The sequence below is a fragment of the Pogona vitticeps genome, chromosome 1 (genome assembly GCF_051106095.1).
Source record: "Pogona vitticeps strain Pit_001003342236 chromosome 1, PviZW2.1, whole genome shotgun sequence".
NCBI lineage: Eukaryota > Metazoa > Chordata > Lepidosauria > Squamata > Agamidae > Pogona > Pogona vitticeps.
The window spans coordinates 252,892,238-252,910,185 of NC_135783.1; the positions used below are offsets into that span (position 1 = coordinate 252,892,238).

The window sequence follows — 17,948 nt, forward strand, 5'->3', positions numbered from 1 at the left end:
TGCAACTCCTGAAGCTTGGCATGACAATCAGCCTCTAAGTGCAATGTACTGTTGGTCAAAGATTAAGTTGCAACCTATACAGTTACAGATACAGTGCCAAAGATTCTGTGTGTTGATAAGCTCAAGGACCAATAGAATCCCTCAGAAACAAGGGACAATTGTTCAGACAGCAAATACGCTTTGGGCTAAGTGTATTCTTCCCTATTTGATTTCCGCTGACCTGTTGAAAGTTACACTGTTGCCTGTGAAGTTCTGCTTGTTGCCAGACTACACACGAAATTAAGTGCATGGTTTGGTGTTGCATTGGTCTTTTTTCAAATTATAAATAGCAGCTGTGGAAGGGTGGGGTGCTGATTATGAGGGAGATTAAATCTTTCCTCCTGCATTGTGAAAACACCCCCACCCTAGAAAGGAAGCTAATGCAGTGAGCTCTCATCCACTTACACTCTGACATCATAAGTCTGTTAGCATTTTCAGTGCTACAAGACTCTTGGTTGTTTTTCCTTTCCTGTGTGTGCTTATTCCTGCAATCTCCCTGGGAAAGTTGCTGGCAGAGCAAATCTGGGCTATTGGTGCAGCTCAGCTGGAATGCCCAAAGGGCGTTAATTCCAGATCCCTCCTCTCCTGCCTTGAATGACTCCATTGTTTGTTTCATCATTTTAGCTATTACCGGTTCAGTTTCTCCTTTCAAATTCCTTTTCTCCACCTAGATTAAAGTTTCAGATTATTCTCTGCTCTGTCTGGATAACAGTACTCTTCCCCCTAGTAACCTTTAGTAATGTTTTCTTTCCTCTCACCCTATTTTATTAAAGAAGCACTATACATCTCAGATTTGTTTTTCCCACACACACACAACTACAAATATGTTTGGGAAAAATGAATGCATAGAGATACACTGCATAAAAATAAGCATAAAATGTTTTAATATTGTATAAAAGAGAAACCTACCTTGTCTCAATAACCTACTCAAAGATACTGGTAAGAGAAAGAATTAAACATTCCATTATACTTACAGTTCTGAATAGCTCAAAAACAGCATATTGTAGAAAAAAAGTAATGACTGGTTATAGGAACAGAGCTTAACAGTCATACATACTACATACTGACTAACTACATGACTGACTGATTACATGGCTGACTATAGAAATGATTAGCTCTAGAAATGACTAGCTGACAGAAAAAAGCAGTAAAAGAACTCTTAAGTACAGACAGGAGGCTCTCTTCAAAATCTGAGGCAAAGAGTCAATAAGTGGTTGCTGCTGGGTTGATTGATAGTCATCCCATACCAGAAATGGTCCCTCCCAGCCAAAACCTCTTAAAGGTAGTGTACAAAGGTTGCTAAATTCCAACACAAACATGATTCTTTATTAGGTCTGCCTGGAAGCCCTTTGCTGGTACTCCGTGAGGGTCCCTCATCCAAGCACTAAGCTAAGCCAACCTTGCCTAGCTTCAGAAGTTAGACAAGGACTTTGGGACCAAGGTGGTACTTTGGTCTCCAAAGAACAGTGAATGATGAACTACAACTGTATTGTACTGGGTAGGTTGGACATAGGTGGCGGTTTTAGAGATGTAACCCTTTTCCAGATTACGTACTTCATTCTAAAGTCATATTTTTGTATTCCCTCTACGTCTATTTTGATTGCAAAGGAATGACAATGTTGGCAAATAATCTCACCTTCTTCAACAGTTAAGTGGCCCCGATTTAAGAGCAACTTTGTTATCAACATCTTTCAAGACAATTTTGGTAGAGCCTTTACTTTATTGTACTTTACTTCCCTTGCACGGCCAATGGGAAGTTGCATCAACATATGACTCACCCTTTGGTATTAAAGATACACGTAGCTTTTGAGAGCACATGGTGTCATCTTCCAACATAACTGCTACCATGTTCTGTTCTTGGCAGGTCCATTGTGCTGCCATTAAGTTTGCTACCATGTGTAACTCTCTCTGATGTTGCTGAAATACCTCAAGGGTGGAGTTGTCCATAGATCTGCTCTCATCACATCCTTATCACACTTTTTCTCCCCCAGGTTCTCTGTCAGTAAACAATTTTTGATTAGTCTCCTTTGCTATACTCAATTATGACATCTTTGCCAACTACCAGCAGCCTGCCACCCAGTACTACTTCTCAAAAACACTGTCTTGATATAACATGTGACTAAGTATTAGATTCACATTAAATGACATTTGCCGGTAAAGCAAAATATACTTTTAGTGTCCGCTGTCAAAACAACAAAATTTGCAACATTTGGTGTGTTCAGTGCTGCAGAACCTGAGCTACAAATAAGGCAGTTGATTCTTTTCCCTGCTATGAACAAAACAGGTATCCTTAGGCAAGCTCTCCTTCCACCTTTGTCTCTCCATCTGCAATAGGCAGATAATAATAATGACTTCTGAGCTTGGGAAAGTTCTTTTTTAAAGATGATGTGTCTCAACTAGTTGACAAAAGGGCAAAGAGAAGGAACCAGGGAACTACAGAGTGGTCAGCATGACATCAATCCCAGGGAAAATTCTGGAACAGATTATAACGCAGTCACTCTGCAAGCACCTTGAAAACAATGCAGTAATAACCAGAAGCCAACATGAATTTGTCAAGAACAAATCCTGCCAGACCAATTTTATCTCATTCTTTGACTGGGTAAAATCCCTGGTAGATGGTGAGAGTGCTATAGACATAATATATCTTGACTTCTGCAAAACATTTGCAAAAGTGCCCTGTGATATTATTAACTAGTTGTGAGCTGCACAGAACAACATTTAGGTGGATATGGAGCTGGTTACAGAATTGTACTCAGAGAATGATTATCAATGACTCTTTCTCAAACTCAGAGGAGGTAACAAGTGGGTTACCATCAAGTTCAGTCCTGGGCTGGGTGCTATTAAACATTTTTATTAATGGCTTGGATGAGAATATACAAGGAATACTTACCACATATGCAGATGACACAAAATTGGGTTGAATAGCCAATATGTACCTTGGAAGACAGGAACAAAATTCAAAAATACCTGAATAGGCTTAAGCACTGGGCTGAAAACCACAGAATGAAATTTAACAGGTATAAGTGCAAAGTTCTAAAAAAAACAAATATACAGTTACAAAAAGGGAGACACTTGGCTCAGTAATAATACAAGTGTAAATGATCTTAATGATCTTGGAGTTGTTGTACATCAAAAGTGGAGTATGAGGCCACAGTGCAATGTGGCTACAAAAAAGGCAAATATGATTTTAGGATGCATTAACAGAAGTATAGTCTCCAAATCCCACAAGGTACTAGTTCCCTTCTATTCAGCATTGGTTAGGCCTCATCCTGAGTACTGTGTCCAGATCTGGACACACACCTTGTAAGAAGGATTCCAAAAAAACTGGAGTAAGTTCAGAAGAGAGCAACAGGGATGATCAGGGGGCCTGGAAACCAAGCTTTATGAAGAAAGACTGAAAGAACTGGGCATGTTTAGCCTTGAGAAAAGAAGACTGAGAGGTATCTTTTCAAATACTTGAAAGGCTGTTATACAGAGGAGGGGCAGGATCTGTCCTTAATCATCCTAGAGTGCAGGACACCTAACAATGAGCTTAAGTTACAGAAAGAAAGATTTGGCTGAATATCAGGGAAAAAAATTTTAACTATTAGAGCAGTACGACAATGGAACCATTGCTGAAGTCATTCAAGAGAAAATTGGACAACTATCTATCACACTGGTTCTTAACCTTGGGTTACTCAGGAGTTTTGGACTGCAACTCCCAGAAGCCTTCACCACTAGCTGTCCTGACTGGGGTTTCTGGGAGTTGCAGTTCAAAAGCATCTGAGTAACAAAGGTTAAGAACCACTGATCTATCACATCTGCTTTGATTTGGATTCCTGCACTGAGCAGGGGGTTGGGCTCAATTATTCTATGATAGCCTGGAGATTCCAGGATTTGTAGTCTTTAAAAGGAGCTTTTCTGACCTCTGCTTGCACAGCTAGATATTGTCAATATGGAACAGAGATTAAGTGTTGTTATTATGTGCTCAGGTTTGTCACCACTTGGACACCATTGCCCAAGAAGAAGGAAATATTGGCTGTATTCATGTTTGGTCTCCTTGCTTGCTTTATATCTTTAGCAAATAAACATAGGAATGCAAGTTCTCCTTGTTGATCCTGAGGTAAATATTAAGCACTGAAGGAAGGAATTTAGCTGTGTGGCTCTTCCTAAACATTGCCAACAGCATACTGCCAATAAAGCAGAGCAGCAGTTATAAACCCACTCCATGCCCAACCTCACTGAAATCACAGCACACGGCACAGACCTGTCAGCTGAAACAAACCTTCAAACCAGAAGGTCACTGTCGTGGTGTTACAGTGGGGTCTTGACTTAAGAACGGCTTGAGTTAAGAACATTTTGACTTAAGAACCGCTCTCATAGGAAAATATTGACTTGACTTACATACTTAGATTTGAGTTAAGAACTGAAAAAACCCAAGTGGGAGGCAGGGAAAGTGCAAAATTTGAACTTTCAGTTAACTGTTGGCCAGTGAAAAGGGTGTCTGTCTGCTTCTTCACTCCTCCCAGCGTTTAGAGACTGGATTGGGAGACAGTCTTTGGACTGCCTGGTACTGTACTGCCTGGACTGTATTTTCCCTGCCTTCCCTGAACCTTTCTTGACCTAAGAAAAAAAAGAAACAAAATATCCCCCTCTAGTGGTCGAAGGTGGAATAGCAGCTTCCCATTAGTTTCTATGGACGGAAAAGAGCAGATACGGATCAAATGGTTTTCAATGCATTCCTATGGGAAATGCAGATTTGACCTGAGAACTTTTTGACTTGAGAACCGCCTTCAAATACGGATTAAGTTCTCAAGTCAAGACCCCACTGTATTACCATGTACCTGGCAAGCAGAGATGTTTGGGCTTTCTGAGGATTGTTTTATACATTGTTGTGTGTGTCTGTGTTTTTTTTTTTCTTGAGAAAATCCCGATGAAGAACAAAGCAAGGCTTGGTTATACATACATTACAATATTTTATTTTGTTAGTGTATTTCATTCTCCAGTGTGAGAATGGAGGGTGCCCAGTAATTGAGATTTATGAGAGATAAGTCCAAATATCAAAAGAGCCATGCTGGATGGAGCCAAACAGACATCTAGCATTCTAGTCCAGCATTCTGGCCCCAAAATCTTCCTCATAATATATCTCTGTGACCTCTGAGGTAAAATATTTTCTAATTAATATTCAGTAAATCCTGTCAAACAATCGATAAAATCTGAATACAGTATTTGATATTTGGTAACATGTTCATTTTCTAATGCTGCCAGTAAAAGAAACATAGTGACCTGTGATTATCATCAGGTGTACTTCAAGGCTACAGACTGGCTGCAGTCTTCCTTCGTGTAAGCCATGGTTGGAGCATGACTTTTTCACAGGCCATGGACAAGGCTGGAAACAATCCCAAATATGAATCAGCTTCCAGTATTTGGTACATCATCAAATAGCTGATTGTGAAGATACATTTACTGGCATACTTTCCATCTTTAAAGCTGAGTAAACAGTGGGCACTGCTCTTTCTTCTTGTTGCATCCAAGTGCAACATCGCATAAGAAGCATTTAAGCACTTTTAAGAATGAATGGTATCATTACATTAGGTGCCCTGTTTTGTAAGACTAAGTAACTAAAATATTCCCCATGTTCCACTGATACTAACTGTTCTAATCACACCCCCACACACCCCATGGATTGTACGCCAGCTACAAAAAGGTAAAAAGGAACAGTTAAAGAGACAAACACTGGAGGGCTAAACTAAATGATCTATTTAGTACTTTTTTGTAACATGTGCTCCACCACATTCTGAAAGTCATCTGTTTGTCACAGCTGTGACTTTCCTTCTCTTGCATTTAATGTGCTGTGTTTTATGATCACAGCACATTGATCATAAATCAATGTGCTGTGATGATGGAATGTAAATTGATGGAATTTAATATGGAATACAAATATAATGTAAATATGGGCATAACTTGAAAGACTAGTTGCTGAAGGCATCTGTCAGAGAAGTTGGACAGAAATTAAGTTCATCAGAGGATGCATTTGCCTTAATAAGTTTTATTTAACCCTGAGGTGAGATGTGAATAGTAGTACAAAACGGAACTGCAACACAGCTGGAATATCTTTCTTTTTGCAACAGTGATGTTCCCAAAGTTAAGCAAATTTCTCATGGTCACAGTGCCTCAAATACATATGATCTTGGCCCTCATGGATCACACGTTTTTGAGGTTTATATTCATTGTACCTCCAAAGGCCTATGGGTGGGTTATGCTTAAGATATTTGTGATTTGTTTGGACTAAAAATAAAGTTTTGCCCTGCTTCTCGTATCACTAATAGTGAAGGACAGCTGGACTTCATTGGTACAGTACTAAAATGGCCTTCCGCTCTTAATTTGCAGGTGCCAGTATGTAGAGAAAAAGCACTATAGAATTAATAAAAATCATATTCAAAAGATGACATTGCTTCTGATAGTCAATATTTGTCTTTCACATCGGATGGGTTTGTATAGCACTTCTTTATGCTTTGTTGGCTGGGGAAAGAATGAAAGCCAAAATAAATGTAAAGGGAATTTGGCATATTTCCATAACTTGTAAAATGGATAGGCAAATACAAAAACAAAGGTAGCTGTATCAATGAGAAAACCAAAACCAAAATCCACAGTCAGAAAGGCAATACCCTTGCATTTTCTTCTGTTTTTTTTTTTAATTTTTAAGGGATTCATTTATACCTCAGATCATTAGCAGTGCTTCTGTGACTAGAGCAAAAGTTCACCAAGGGTCATGTTTTCTTAATACAGACCAGTGACAGTAAGAAAAATCTAATCTATTGAATTTCTGCCAGTTCTGCTATTGTTTTAAATATTGAGAAACCCACTGAGGAAATAAACTGGCAGAAAGTAGTTGACAGCTCACAGTTCATCTACTGGTTCTCCCAGAAACACACACACACACGCCGTGGAAATATTGCAATGTGAGTCTTGTTTGTACAGCAGGAGAAAAGGAGGAGAGTATGACAAAGGTTACCACACCCTACAAATGATCAGTCCCTGACTTAAGCATGATGGAACGGACTGTCTAACAACATGTTGCCCATTTAGCATTTCTGAACCTCATGTCCTCCTGGTGAGCCCGTTGAGTCCGAATGATGGTTATATTAGTCTGATATGTGGGGCAGGGCAGTTGGAAAAGTCTAAATCCTCACTGGGTGTCACATTATTGCCTCCACATTAGAAGGACTGTAATGCAGAATAATAGAAACATAGAGCTGGAATGGGCCTCAAGAGTCCTAGTGTCCAACTCCCTACTGATGCATGAAACCCACATCGAAAGCATCACCAATAGAGAGACATACGATTACTATTTTAAAAACTTCAAATGAAGTAGAATCCCCCCACCTTCCAAAGTAGCCCATTTCACTGTGGAACAGCCTTTAACATCAGAAAGTTCTTCCCTCACTATGTTTACTTGGCATTTCCTTTCTTTTCCTAATATATATTCATTGATTCGGCTCTTTCCATTTAAAACAGAAGAAAAAATATATATAGGGTTTGGGACCTCGATACTTGGCGGAACGCCTGCTCCCACCAAGATCTACCCGGACCACAAGCGCGAGCCAGGAGGTGAGGCTGAGGAGCCTGATGCCGAGGGAGGCCCAGAGGGAAAAGACTCAAAACCGGGCCTTCTCGGCGGTGGCTCCTTGCCTTTGGAACAATCTCCCTCCTGAGATTCGCGCGGCCCCTACGCTAGGTACATTTAAAACCCAACTAAAAACATGGCTTTACATCCTTCCCTCCTGCCAGCATTTAACTTCCTTTTTCTTGGCTATCTATCATTTATCATCTTTTGGAATGTTTTATTACTATGATGTCAATGATTTATATTATTTAATTGTATATATGCTTGTTGTTAGCCACCGAGAGTGGTAGAATATACTAGATGGGCGGGATATAAATCAAATAAATAAATAAATAAATAAATAAATAAATAAATAAATAAATAAATAAATAAATAAATAAATAAATAAATAAATAAATATTTTAATTGTATTTTAATTGTTCTAAATTTTATTGTATTTTAAATGTTGTAAGCCGCCCAGAGTCCTTTGGGTAGTGCGGGCAGCATATAAATTAAACAAATAAATAAATAAATAACAACAACAACAACAAGTTTGTTCCACTGTCATGTGATATCCTTTCAAGTATTTGAATATGACTTATCATACTCTCTCTCAATCTTTTCTACCTTAAATCTGGCCCACCTCCCTCAACAGTTCCTTGTGGAGCTTGGTTTTCAGTCTCTTTGCCATCTTGGTCATCCTTTGGATGTGTCAGAAATATTATTTCTAAGCCTTGTTGTTCAGAACTAGGCACATCATTCCTGGTAAGGCCTGACCAAAACTGAATAGAAATAACAGAAATAGATAAATAATAGAAATGAACTGAATAAATTACTTCCCCTCAAGCCAGGCATGTCACCTTTTTGTGACTATGTAGATGATTTGTCCTCCCTAAATGCAGAACTTTTATTTTCCCTTTGACAGTCTGTTTTCACCCAGTTCCCCAATCTTTAATCCCCAGCCACTTCTATGCTTTCTGTATTCGAGTACCTCCAAATCACTGTCAATGGGGAGGGCCTGGGATTGCTACCCTTGTTTCAGTGGCTCAGAATCACTGTCTAAGATGAGGGGCTGATAATAATTCTCTGAATCCAAGAACACAGGATGCTTCCTGATAGTCCTGCCCCTCTTTGTCTCATTTCTTCAAGCACTTGCATCTTGCACTCGATATTCTTCTTCCTCCCAAGAGGCATTGCCTACTGCTGCTCTCCCAGGATAGTCTGCTCTGCTCTATCCCGCAACTCTACACTTTCCTTAATAAGCCAGAGTAGGAATAGATGGGTCTCCAGCTGCTGTTCTTTCACTTCTGGCTGGGAAACTGGCTTGCACTTCTGGCAGATGCTCCTTTCTCCTTTTTCAGGTACAAAGGCAAAGACAGCACAGAAGATGCAGCTCAGTAGTTCAGCCCTTTCTCTTCATGCCATGTAGGTGGTAACATTGCATTCCTAGTCTCCCCCTCAAACTTTCCTGAGTCCACTCATGAGCTCCTAGAGATTGTCAGTGGAACTGCAGACCTAGTAGCTGCTCGTACCTCTGCTCGCATAACAGCTTCACTTTCTCTCATCATTCATTTGCTATTTGCTGTAGCCCTTCAACCAAGCATCTTGTGCTTGGAGCAGAGCATATTGCTACAGTCAAAGATCCAAAAACACACAAAGAACCTCCATATAGGTCAGACAAGGAACAAAACAACCTGAAGCCAATAGAAGCAAACTCATCCTCTTTTTTTTTGCCCTTTTAGTCCCACACAAAACACTTTTGTTTACTCATCCTGTTTATGAACTTGTGCTCACAAGTTACTTAGGGCTGTCAATGCAGCTACAGACCTGGCATCTAGGCAGTGTGGTCAGAGCTTCGATTGATTGCTTGTTCGATAAGCCAATAGTTGTACACAAATGCGACGATGGAAATGGAAAGCTGCTCATTGTTCTCCCATTATGTGAAGGGTGTGGTATTAAGAAAAAGGGGGTAGGAATCAATCCAAATCAAACAAACATAGCATAAACAGAGGGAGAAAAAGAACTAGTTTTAGAATAGCTTGATTGTCATCTGAAGATAGCATCTCACAGAAACTAGATTCATATTATTCTCAGTTTGTACTATTTGAAAATAAGACACTGAGTCCCCTGAAAAGGAAAAATGAAAGGCTGCATTTTCCTCTTGCCTTGTCTGTTTTACATCTACTGTACTTTGAATGTAAGAATCTTATGAAACACAGGCTTGGAGAATTTTCTGCAACCTGCATAACATGAATGGAAACAATATATCAGAAAATAGAAGCAAAATAGTAATAGAACATTTGCCCAAGATATGAAAAAAATCAGCTTTAGCTATTTTTTTCTGAGTGATATCTAGTGGTGCAAAGATATTCTCAATAGGTGCTGACATAAACCTTGCCAGAAAGCAATGGCATGTGTACATATAATAAGCATATGCATGCACACACTGAGAAGAATATTGTTTATAAATGTAGATTTTTTTAAAAAAAATCAGACTGGCTTGGGTTTTGATTCTCTGTGAAAATCCATCTCTCTCTACATCTCTTTCATAACAATAGAACTTTTTCTACTGAAGCAGAATGGTGAAAGATTCAGGACAGATCAAGAGAAGGCACTCTTCACACAGCATGTTAACTATGAAATGTAATATCTGAGGATGTAGCAACACCTGCGAGTTTGGGTGGTTTTAACATAGTATTAGTTAAATTACTCTGGGAGGATATAATGAGAGCTACTAATCACAATACGTAGTTATATAACACCCTCAGTGATAGAGAAATGAGTTGCTGGGAAGGGTGGTCTTGCATTTTGTCGCTTACCCTCAGTGACCCCTGTATGTTTTCCCACTCACACAGGTCCACCTTTGGACACGACTTGCTCTTTTTCCCTTTTTCCCTGCCACCAGATGACATTATCTTCACTATATCAATTATGAATCTCACACTCTTGCTGCCAAATATAACAAAGTTTATTCATGGAGTATTAAGTAAATCACAGAAGGAAAATCAAGGATGTTCTATTATCATTCATTCATTAAACGTGGATTTGATTACAGTGGTGCCTCGCTTTACAAGCGCCTCGTATAGTGATGAATTCGCATAGCGATCCCTTTTCCGGGATCGCTAATACGAAGGCATCGCGTCGGCCCCTATGGCCGAAATTCGCATAGCGAAGATCGGTAAGCGTTTCGCTTACCGACCTTCGCTTTGCGACCCACGGATCAGCTGTTCGTCGGGTCCAAAATGGCCGCCGGAACAGCCGAAATGGCCGCGGGCAGCATTTTCACGCCCTTGGTAAGCGAGGGGAGGGAGCGAAAACGCTGTGCGTGGCCATTTCAGCTGTTCCGGCGGCCATTATCGACCCGCCGAACAGCTGATCCGTGGTCTCGCTACGGCCGAAATGGCCGCGCACAGCGTTTTCGCGCCCTCCCCTCGCTTACCGAGGGCGCGGAAATGGCTGCCGGACCCAGAAAACATCGCTGTACGGTGAGTTTTGACCAGTGGCTTTTTTTGATCCGTACAGCGATGTTTTCACATAGCGAAGGTTAATCCGGAACGGATTAACCTCGCTATGCGAGGCACCACTGTACTTATAAGCTTACTTGTACTCATTTAATCGAGATCTCAATATTTTCTGACTGTCAATGTTCTTCTAATTCCTTTTAACTCTTTAATATTCTCTAACTAACCAACTGTCCAATATCTTGTCGAAACACTTCACAGTCTTCTCTCTAACTGTCTAAATGCCTCACCATCTTTTTCCTAACTGCCTCTCTGGCATTCCCAGTTCCCTTGACTCCGCTCCTCCTGTCCTGTCATAGGCTCCTCCACTGGAGCTCTAAAATAACTGACAGGAGTGACGTGAGGGCTGTCCACCACACACTCGTATTCTTAGGGTCAGCTTCCCATTGGCATTCAGTTGGCCACTGTCAGTACAGAATTCTGGACTGGAGAATCTGATCAAGTGCGGGTCTTCTCATGTTCTCACCACTAGTGTTGTGCAAAGGTCTCCATTTTGGATTGGAGGCCAGTTCAAGGCTTTGAGATGTATACTGATTTGGTCTGGGGCAGTTTATGCTCCACACAGTTTAGTTTCCACTCTGGCTGTAAACTGATTTATAAACTCTGATCACTAGCCTCCCATTGGAGAATCAAAACAGCTACAAATGTGTTGTTTTCGCACTCAAGTAGTTGACATACGGCAATGTGATACACTCTAAAGAGGAGAATAAACCCGTCAGATTTTAGATCACTTGTTTGTGTACTGGGCACATTTTAAGTTTCCTTGAACTTTGACTTGGGTACCGGGTCAAAGTTTGATAATTGATTGGAAAATTTGTTTCACTTTTACCCCAGAATAAAATCTGGCCATTCTGCTTCAATCAGTCCAAATCAGGCAGATTTGGTTAGTCATTCTGGCTTTGGTTGAAACCAATGGATATCCCTATTTATTGCTGTCCTTATGATCAAGTTGATGGTGCTGCACCCCAAGCATTAGCAGCAGCAGTATCATACCTATTCCTAGAACATCTTCAGTTGTTGAACTCATCCTGCTACCTACTGGTATAAGCAACCAACACAGATGTTCATCTAGCAGTACACTGAATAGAGCACAGGACCAGGACAAGGTGGGACATATTTGGTGCTTCTAGGTATTCCATCCTCCCCAAGCAGCTTTGAGTTTGAAAGATCAAACAGTGTGGTTAAGTTCTAAGGGACTGCAGTTGGTGACATTCCACACCATCATTCCTGATCACAGGGCGTCTCTGTTAAATATCAGCCTTAACTTCCAGTTCCCTAGCTTACGTATGCAGCTTATGCCAACATACTGTAGCCTTAACACTCGTCTTCGACTGCCCTTTCTAGTTGCTGAATATTAGACAATGACAGTGATAAAATCATTGTGGACTATTGCATTACATTATATTTCTGAGAATTTGATTGCTAGGGAAAATAAAAAGACAAGACGGCAAAAACATGCCAGCCTCACTGATTTATGTAGTCTTTCTCTGAATCTGTGGCATGTTTGAAAGCTGAACAATAGATTTAAGTGTCTGGGATAGGAGGGGATGAATTTATGATACAGACTCCAATTATCCTATCCATTAGGTACTTTTCATATTTGCATAAGCTTATCCACAGTACTACAGGTATCATAGCAATAAACACTCTGTCGGGGACAAGTGATACTATATTTTCCTAGGTAGGAAAGAAAAGTGCTGCTTGGAGGAGAGGCAATGACAGCTGTGCAAACAAGGATGTCATTTTTAATGGTCAGTCAGTGGGCAAAAACACCCCAGCACTGATTGCCATCAATTCATAGATTGCTGAACAGTTGTGTGACTTAGCTGTAATAAAGCTGATAAGCAGAATATAAACTAGAATAGTAACAGTGCATTGCAACAACCCGGAAACCACAAGGCTTCACCTCTCATAAAGATCCCATTGCCTGACGTTGGCCATAAGGCTCTGAATTCTGTTTCACAGATATGCCTTTCACTTCTGTTGCTCTCTTCTGTCTAGGTATAGGGCAAGGACCGAGAGGTCAGCAAAGGAATGTTTATGTCCTTGTGGGGGAAATGTTAACCAGCAAGTGATAAGTTGTTCTTGTCTATTATTACTTGCTTGAGTGAGTTCATTCCAGATCTCAAAGGTTCTTCAGGTTTCACTCATGTGAGACAACACGGGCAGGCAAGACACTTGTTGCCTTTAGATGAATTCTTATTGGAAGTCAATGGATTTCTCCTCTTCACTAGGATTGCTTTATAGAATCAGTATTAACCCCTTCCTAACTGAAAGCAAATGCACAGGGCTTTGCAGGTATGCTTCCTGGTGGATATTTTTGTTTTTTGTCAAGTAATGTCAAATGCAATGGATGAATGCTTGCTTCCATAGGAGTTCTGTCATGTGTATACTTACATGGAAGTAGCTCCAACTAATCTCATAAAACAGCACCCAGTGGTCAAACTAGATAGAGTAGTAGCATATCTTCAGAAGGAGTGCTCCCACAGATGGAATAAATATCTGTATGTCATTGCACATCCTTTCCATCATATAGCGATCTTGAAGTTGACAGGCTTTGTTTTGATGTTGGTCACTAGAATGTAAACATGGGTTTAATTTGTAAATCTGATTACTGAAGTGTGAATCTCTAAGGAAATCACACAGTGAAAGAAAAAGTAGGCTAATCATGAGATATGCATTTCCCCTTAAAGTCTAATAGGTTGATGAGTAATCAAAGGCTGTTTATTTAGGAAGAAACATAGCAACATGCAATGCTGCCTTAAACTGATCCGGCTACCTTGACTGAACTAGTCAGTAACTGGGAGTCTCCGATTAGAGCTGTTTCTCCAGTGTTTGGGGCAGGATTCTTTCCTGTACCTCCCTCATATGTCATGGATAGAACAGAGATCTTCTACAAAAAAATCTCCCCTTCTTTAAGTGACAGCTTCTTATGTGATCTTTATCTGCAGCATACCTTAAGCTCAGTGGCCAGCTCCAGTCTTGTTATGAACACTTTTAAAATTGCACTCTCTTGTGACTGAACAGCATGTGCATATATCTCATGGTACTTGATCAGATTCCTGTCCCAGACCAGACTTTTCCACCAATGACATGATTGCTTGCCTACATACAAAACTTTAATAGGATTTATTTTTAAAAAGGGGTTAATCCTCTTCAAGATCTAGCTCTATTGTCTTTGTTAATCCATAATTAAAAATACATCCAAGAAAGCTAGGCTCTATATTTGCTCACATTCAAATTATGTCCCTTTAATGTATGCTATGAGCTGGCTGGATAGCTCAGAAGTTTAGGTATCTGGCTGCAGAGCCAGAGGTTGGGAGTTCAATTCACCACTGTGCTTCCTATGAGTACCACCAACCTGTGCAGCCTTGGGCAAGCTGCACAGTCCCAGGACTGCCCCAGAAGAAGGGAATGGGTATTCTCTACTTGGAAATGACTACATTCAGACATTCTGGCTTGACTGTTTTGTAGAACAGGTTAGCATCTGTTGTAGGGAGTAAGGAGTTTCTCTTAGAGCAGTTTCTCCCAGCAGGGATTGCTGAGCAAAAGCATTCTTTTTTGCTTGTTCATTCTTCTGTAGTCCTGACATCCCACTCCTTTACACCCTTGATCATCCTGATGTTATATTATGATGCAAATAACTCTTATTTCTATCAACACAATGTCTCTTTGAATCCACACTCTCAGGGTCAAACTATCAATTATTTTGCAAAAGTGGGGAAATACAGTACATCCATTTATCTTAGCACATGATTCTCCTCACCTACACATCTTGCATTTAATGTACTTTGTTTTATGATTGTTTTTGGAAAGAAAACACGGGTTGCCTTTGCAAGTCTCATTGCTGAAACATGTCTGTCTGAGGAAATCCTACTGCAGGATAGAAAATAAGTTAATTATATGGAATACAAATTTACATTATTAACATTTAGTGTGACTGGGAGTGGGGAGGGCTAATACTTGGCGCTGGTTGTCATTCACCCATGCTTATTGAGATTCATGGCTTTTATTTGGGGTTGCATATTGTACATCTAACTGCACATTTTGAGATTTACATTGTGTGTCTCAAATTGTACATGGATTACAATCTCTTCACCCTAGCAGTGCTGATTAGATATTAAGATTTGTTTCATGTAATATTGCAGTAACTGCTCTCCTACCACTGTTGCATCTCTAAAGAGCTATTTCAACAGGTCTAACTTGCTGTTTCTAAGTTTCACACTTGAACACTGAAGTGACAGCTGAATCAAGAGGTGGTAAGGTTGCTACTGAAGGCAGGGGAAGAGCTTTCCTAAGGAATGGCCCTTCCTCCTTTGTTTTCATTTTATTTTGACATTAGGAGGTGTGCCAAAAGCTTGCCCAGACACTTGTTGCAGCTTCCAAAATGAATGAGCAAAAACAGAAAATTGAACATCTCCCTATGGAGTAATTCTGAAGTTATTAGATACACTGCTACTGGATGAAAGATAGATAACCACTGGATCAACATGTGTCCTCCTTTCTTTAAAGATGAATTCCCTGAAACTCTCCCCACTGTAGATGTGTCTGTTCTATGGGTCCCCTTCTGTGGGCCAAGCTACATTGGACAGCTTCACAGTTAGGAAGTGACATAGTGTTAGTGCTATGCAGACACGTTATTCATAGCTGCTTTCCACAATCAAAATGTGACCAGAGTCTGTTGTTTCCTCCAAATGAGCAATCACCAAACAAATGCAACCTAAGTTGCAACATGTGAAACTGTCAGAGAATGTTAGAATGTCTCATTCACTTTATTCATTAAGTGACTTCTGCTTCTAATTGTGGAGCTCTCCGTCTCATCTGTTTTGACCTTTTCAGCAGTTTAAAGCTCAGCAGGAAGCTTGTGGAAGAGAATACCAGAGAATGGCATTTTAGAATCTAAGCAGTCACCATGATAATGGTGTTAAAGATGTAGCAATGCTTAATTAATGTAAACAGTGGAGTGGAAGGGAAAGAAAGCGAGCAGCCTGTTTGTGTCTATGACAGCTGTGTTTCGAGACCAAACTCAACAGGCAAGCTGGCACCTCTCTTAGCCATGTTGCCAGCCTTTTCCTCTCAGTAAAGGTTGGGCTGAGACTTTCAGCCATTTAGAAGAAGACTTCTTCAGAGCCTTTTAGCAAAGAACATGCAAGTGATAGAAAGGGCAGTTTACGAGGGACTGTGATGAGACTTTGCTTTATCTGAGACTGGGACTAACATTCCCTAAGACCTTCCCATGACATGATAAGCCAGGGATCTGCACAATCATGGGCTGCCCACTAGGGGATCTGGGGCTCAGGCTAACCCCAGGCGGCCCACTGTGGGACCTCTCAGTGTCCATGTGAAAATGCTTGTCTCACTTTGTTTGTGACTGTGTGTATGATGTGTGTGTATGATGTATGTGTTGGTGTTAAGTGTGCATATGAAAGGACATTATCCTAGTCCCAGCCTTCACCCTCCACTATCGCTTTGCCTTCTGAGTCACCAATCACAGTGGCCACATGCTGCCCCTAGATCAGCATGACAAACCTACAAACCTGGCTTGTCACGAATGAATGACCAACCATGACACATTAGGGTTCCTATAGATCTCTGGCTTGTTGTGCTCTACAAATGTTCCAGTGTCTTGTTTGTACCTTAATTTTGTTAATTATCTACCCTTTAAAAATGGTTTTATTATCCTTTTTTTTTTTTTGCAGAGCAAAGGAAAAAGTACTCCAACTCCAATGTCATTATGCATGAGACATCACAGTACCACGTACAGGTGAGTCAGAGACACTCACATTAATGAGCAATAAAATTGCCTAAGTTAGAAATGCTGTTGATGTTGCAGTTTGTCTCTGAACATTGATCTCTCAAATGGCACTTTTATAATATAATTACCAGAAACAATCTATAGCATATCATTAGGATATGCTGGCAGTACTGGAGGCCAGTGGGGACTTTTGATCTTTGTCCTCCTTTCTCTTCATCCACGTGCTCAGAACAACGTCCACCCGTTTCCTATTTCCTGAGTCCTTGCAGAGATCAGTTACATTGGGGTGAGCGAAGGATTGACTGGGATCTACTGGTAGATCTCTGAGTGATTTCTGACTCTCAGGATTTCTGGATTAAATTTCTGACTCCTTATTATTTAAATAACAAATAATTTCACCCTCACCTTTCCAAAAATCACATTTGAGAAACGAAGAAAGCTTGGGCTATATGTTTTTTAGGCCACAGTTGGAAGGTCTCAAGGTTCTTTAAAAAAAAAAAACAGCATCTCTTCCAAGCCCTAAGGCTGCCTAGTCTAAACCAAACAATTGTTTCCCCAAACATTTGATCACTGAGGCTTAGAGCTTTTTGTATTTGACAACCAAAGATGTATGGAGCTTGGGAAAGATACTTTTTTGGTTTATAACTCCCAGAAGTGTCCAACCAGCAGCGATTCTGGGATTCTTTGAGTTCTGACAATCTGGCAGTTACTTTTTTAAAGTGACCTTTCCAAACTTTGCTCCTAGAGCAGGGGGTGGGCAAACTACAACCCCTGGGACTGCATGGCGATCAGAGTAGACATGAAGGGGAAACCTGAATCTTCCTCTGGGATGTTCCTAAGCTCAGTCCTGCTTCAGAATCTGGTATATATGAATCTAGTGGGCATGGAGAATCCCTTCCCAGTTATTTGCATCTAAGAAAATGCTGCATGTTAGATGCAAAAACTGATTTGATGTCACATTTAACAACCCTTGAGTTACTTGAAATGGAAGATGGACAATTCAAAATGTGCACAGTGTGGAGTATATGGACAACTGGTTTCATTAGCT

General features: G+C 40.5%; 1 protein-coding gene across 1 annotated transcript in view; it reads left to right on the forward strand.

Annotated features, from left to right (window-relative positions):
- EPS8L2 (EPS8 signaling adaptor L2) overlaps positions 1 to 17,948 on the forward strand; it is a 122,375-nt gene that overhangs the window by 53,383 nt on the left and 51,044 nt on the right. Inside the window, exon 4 of the mRNA XM_020784170.3 lies at positions 16,845 to 16,909. Coding sequence (XP_020639829.3) covers positions 16,845 to 16,909 — 65 coding nt within the window. The remainder of the gene's footprint in view (positions 1 to 16,844; positions 16,910 to 17,948) is intronic.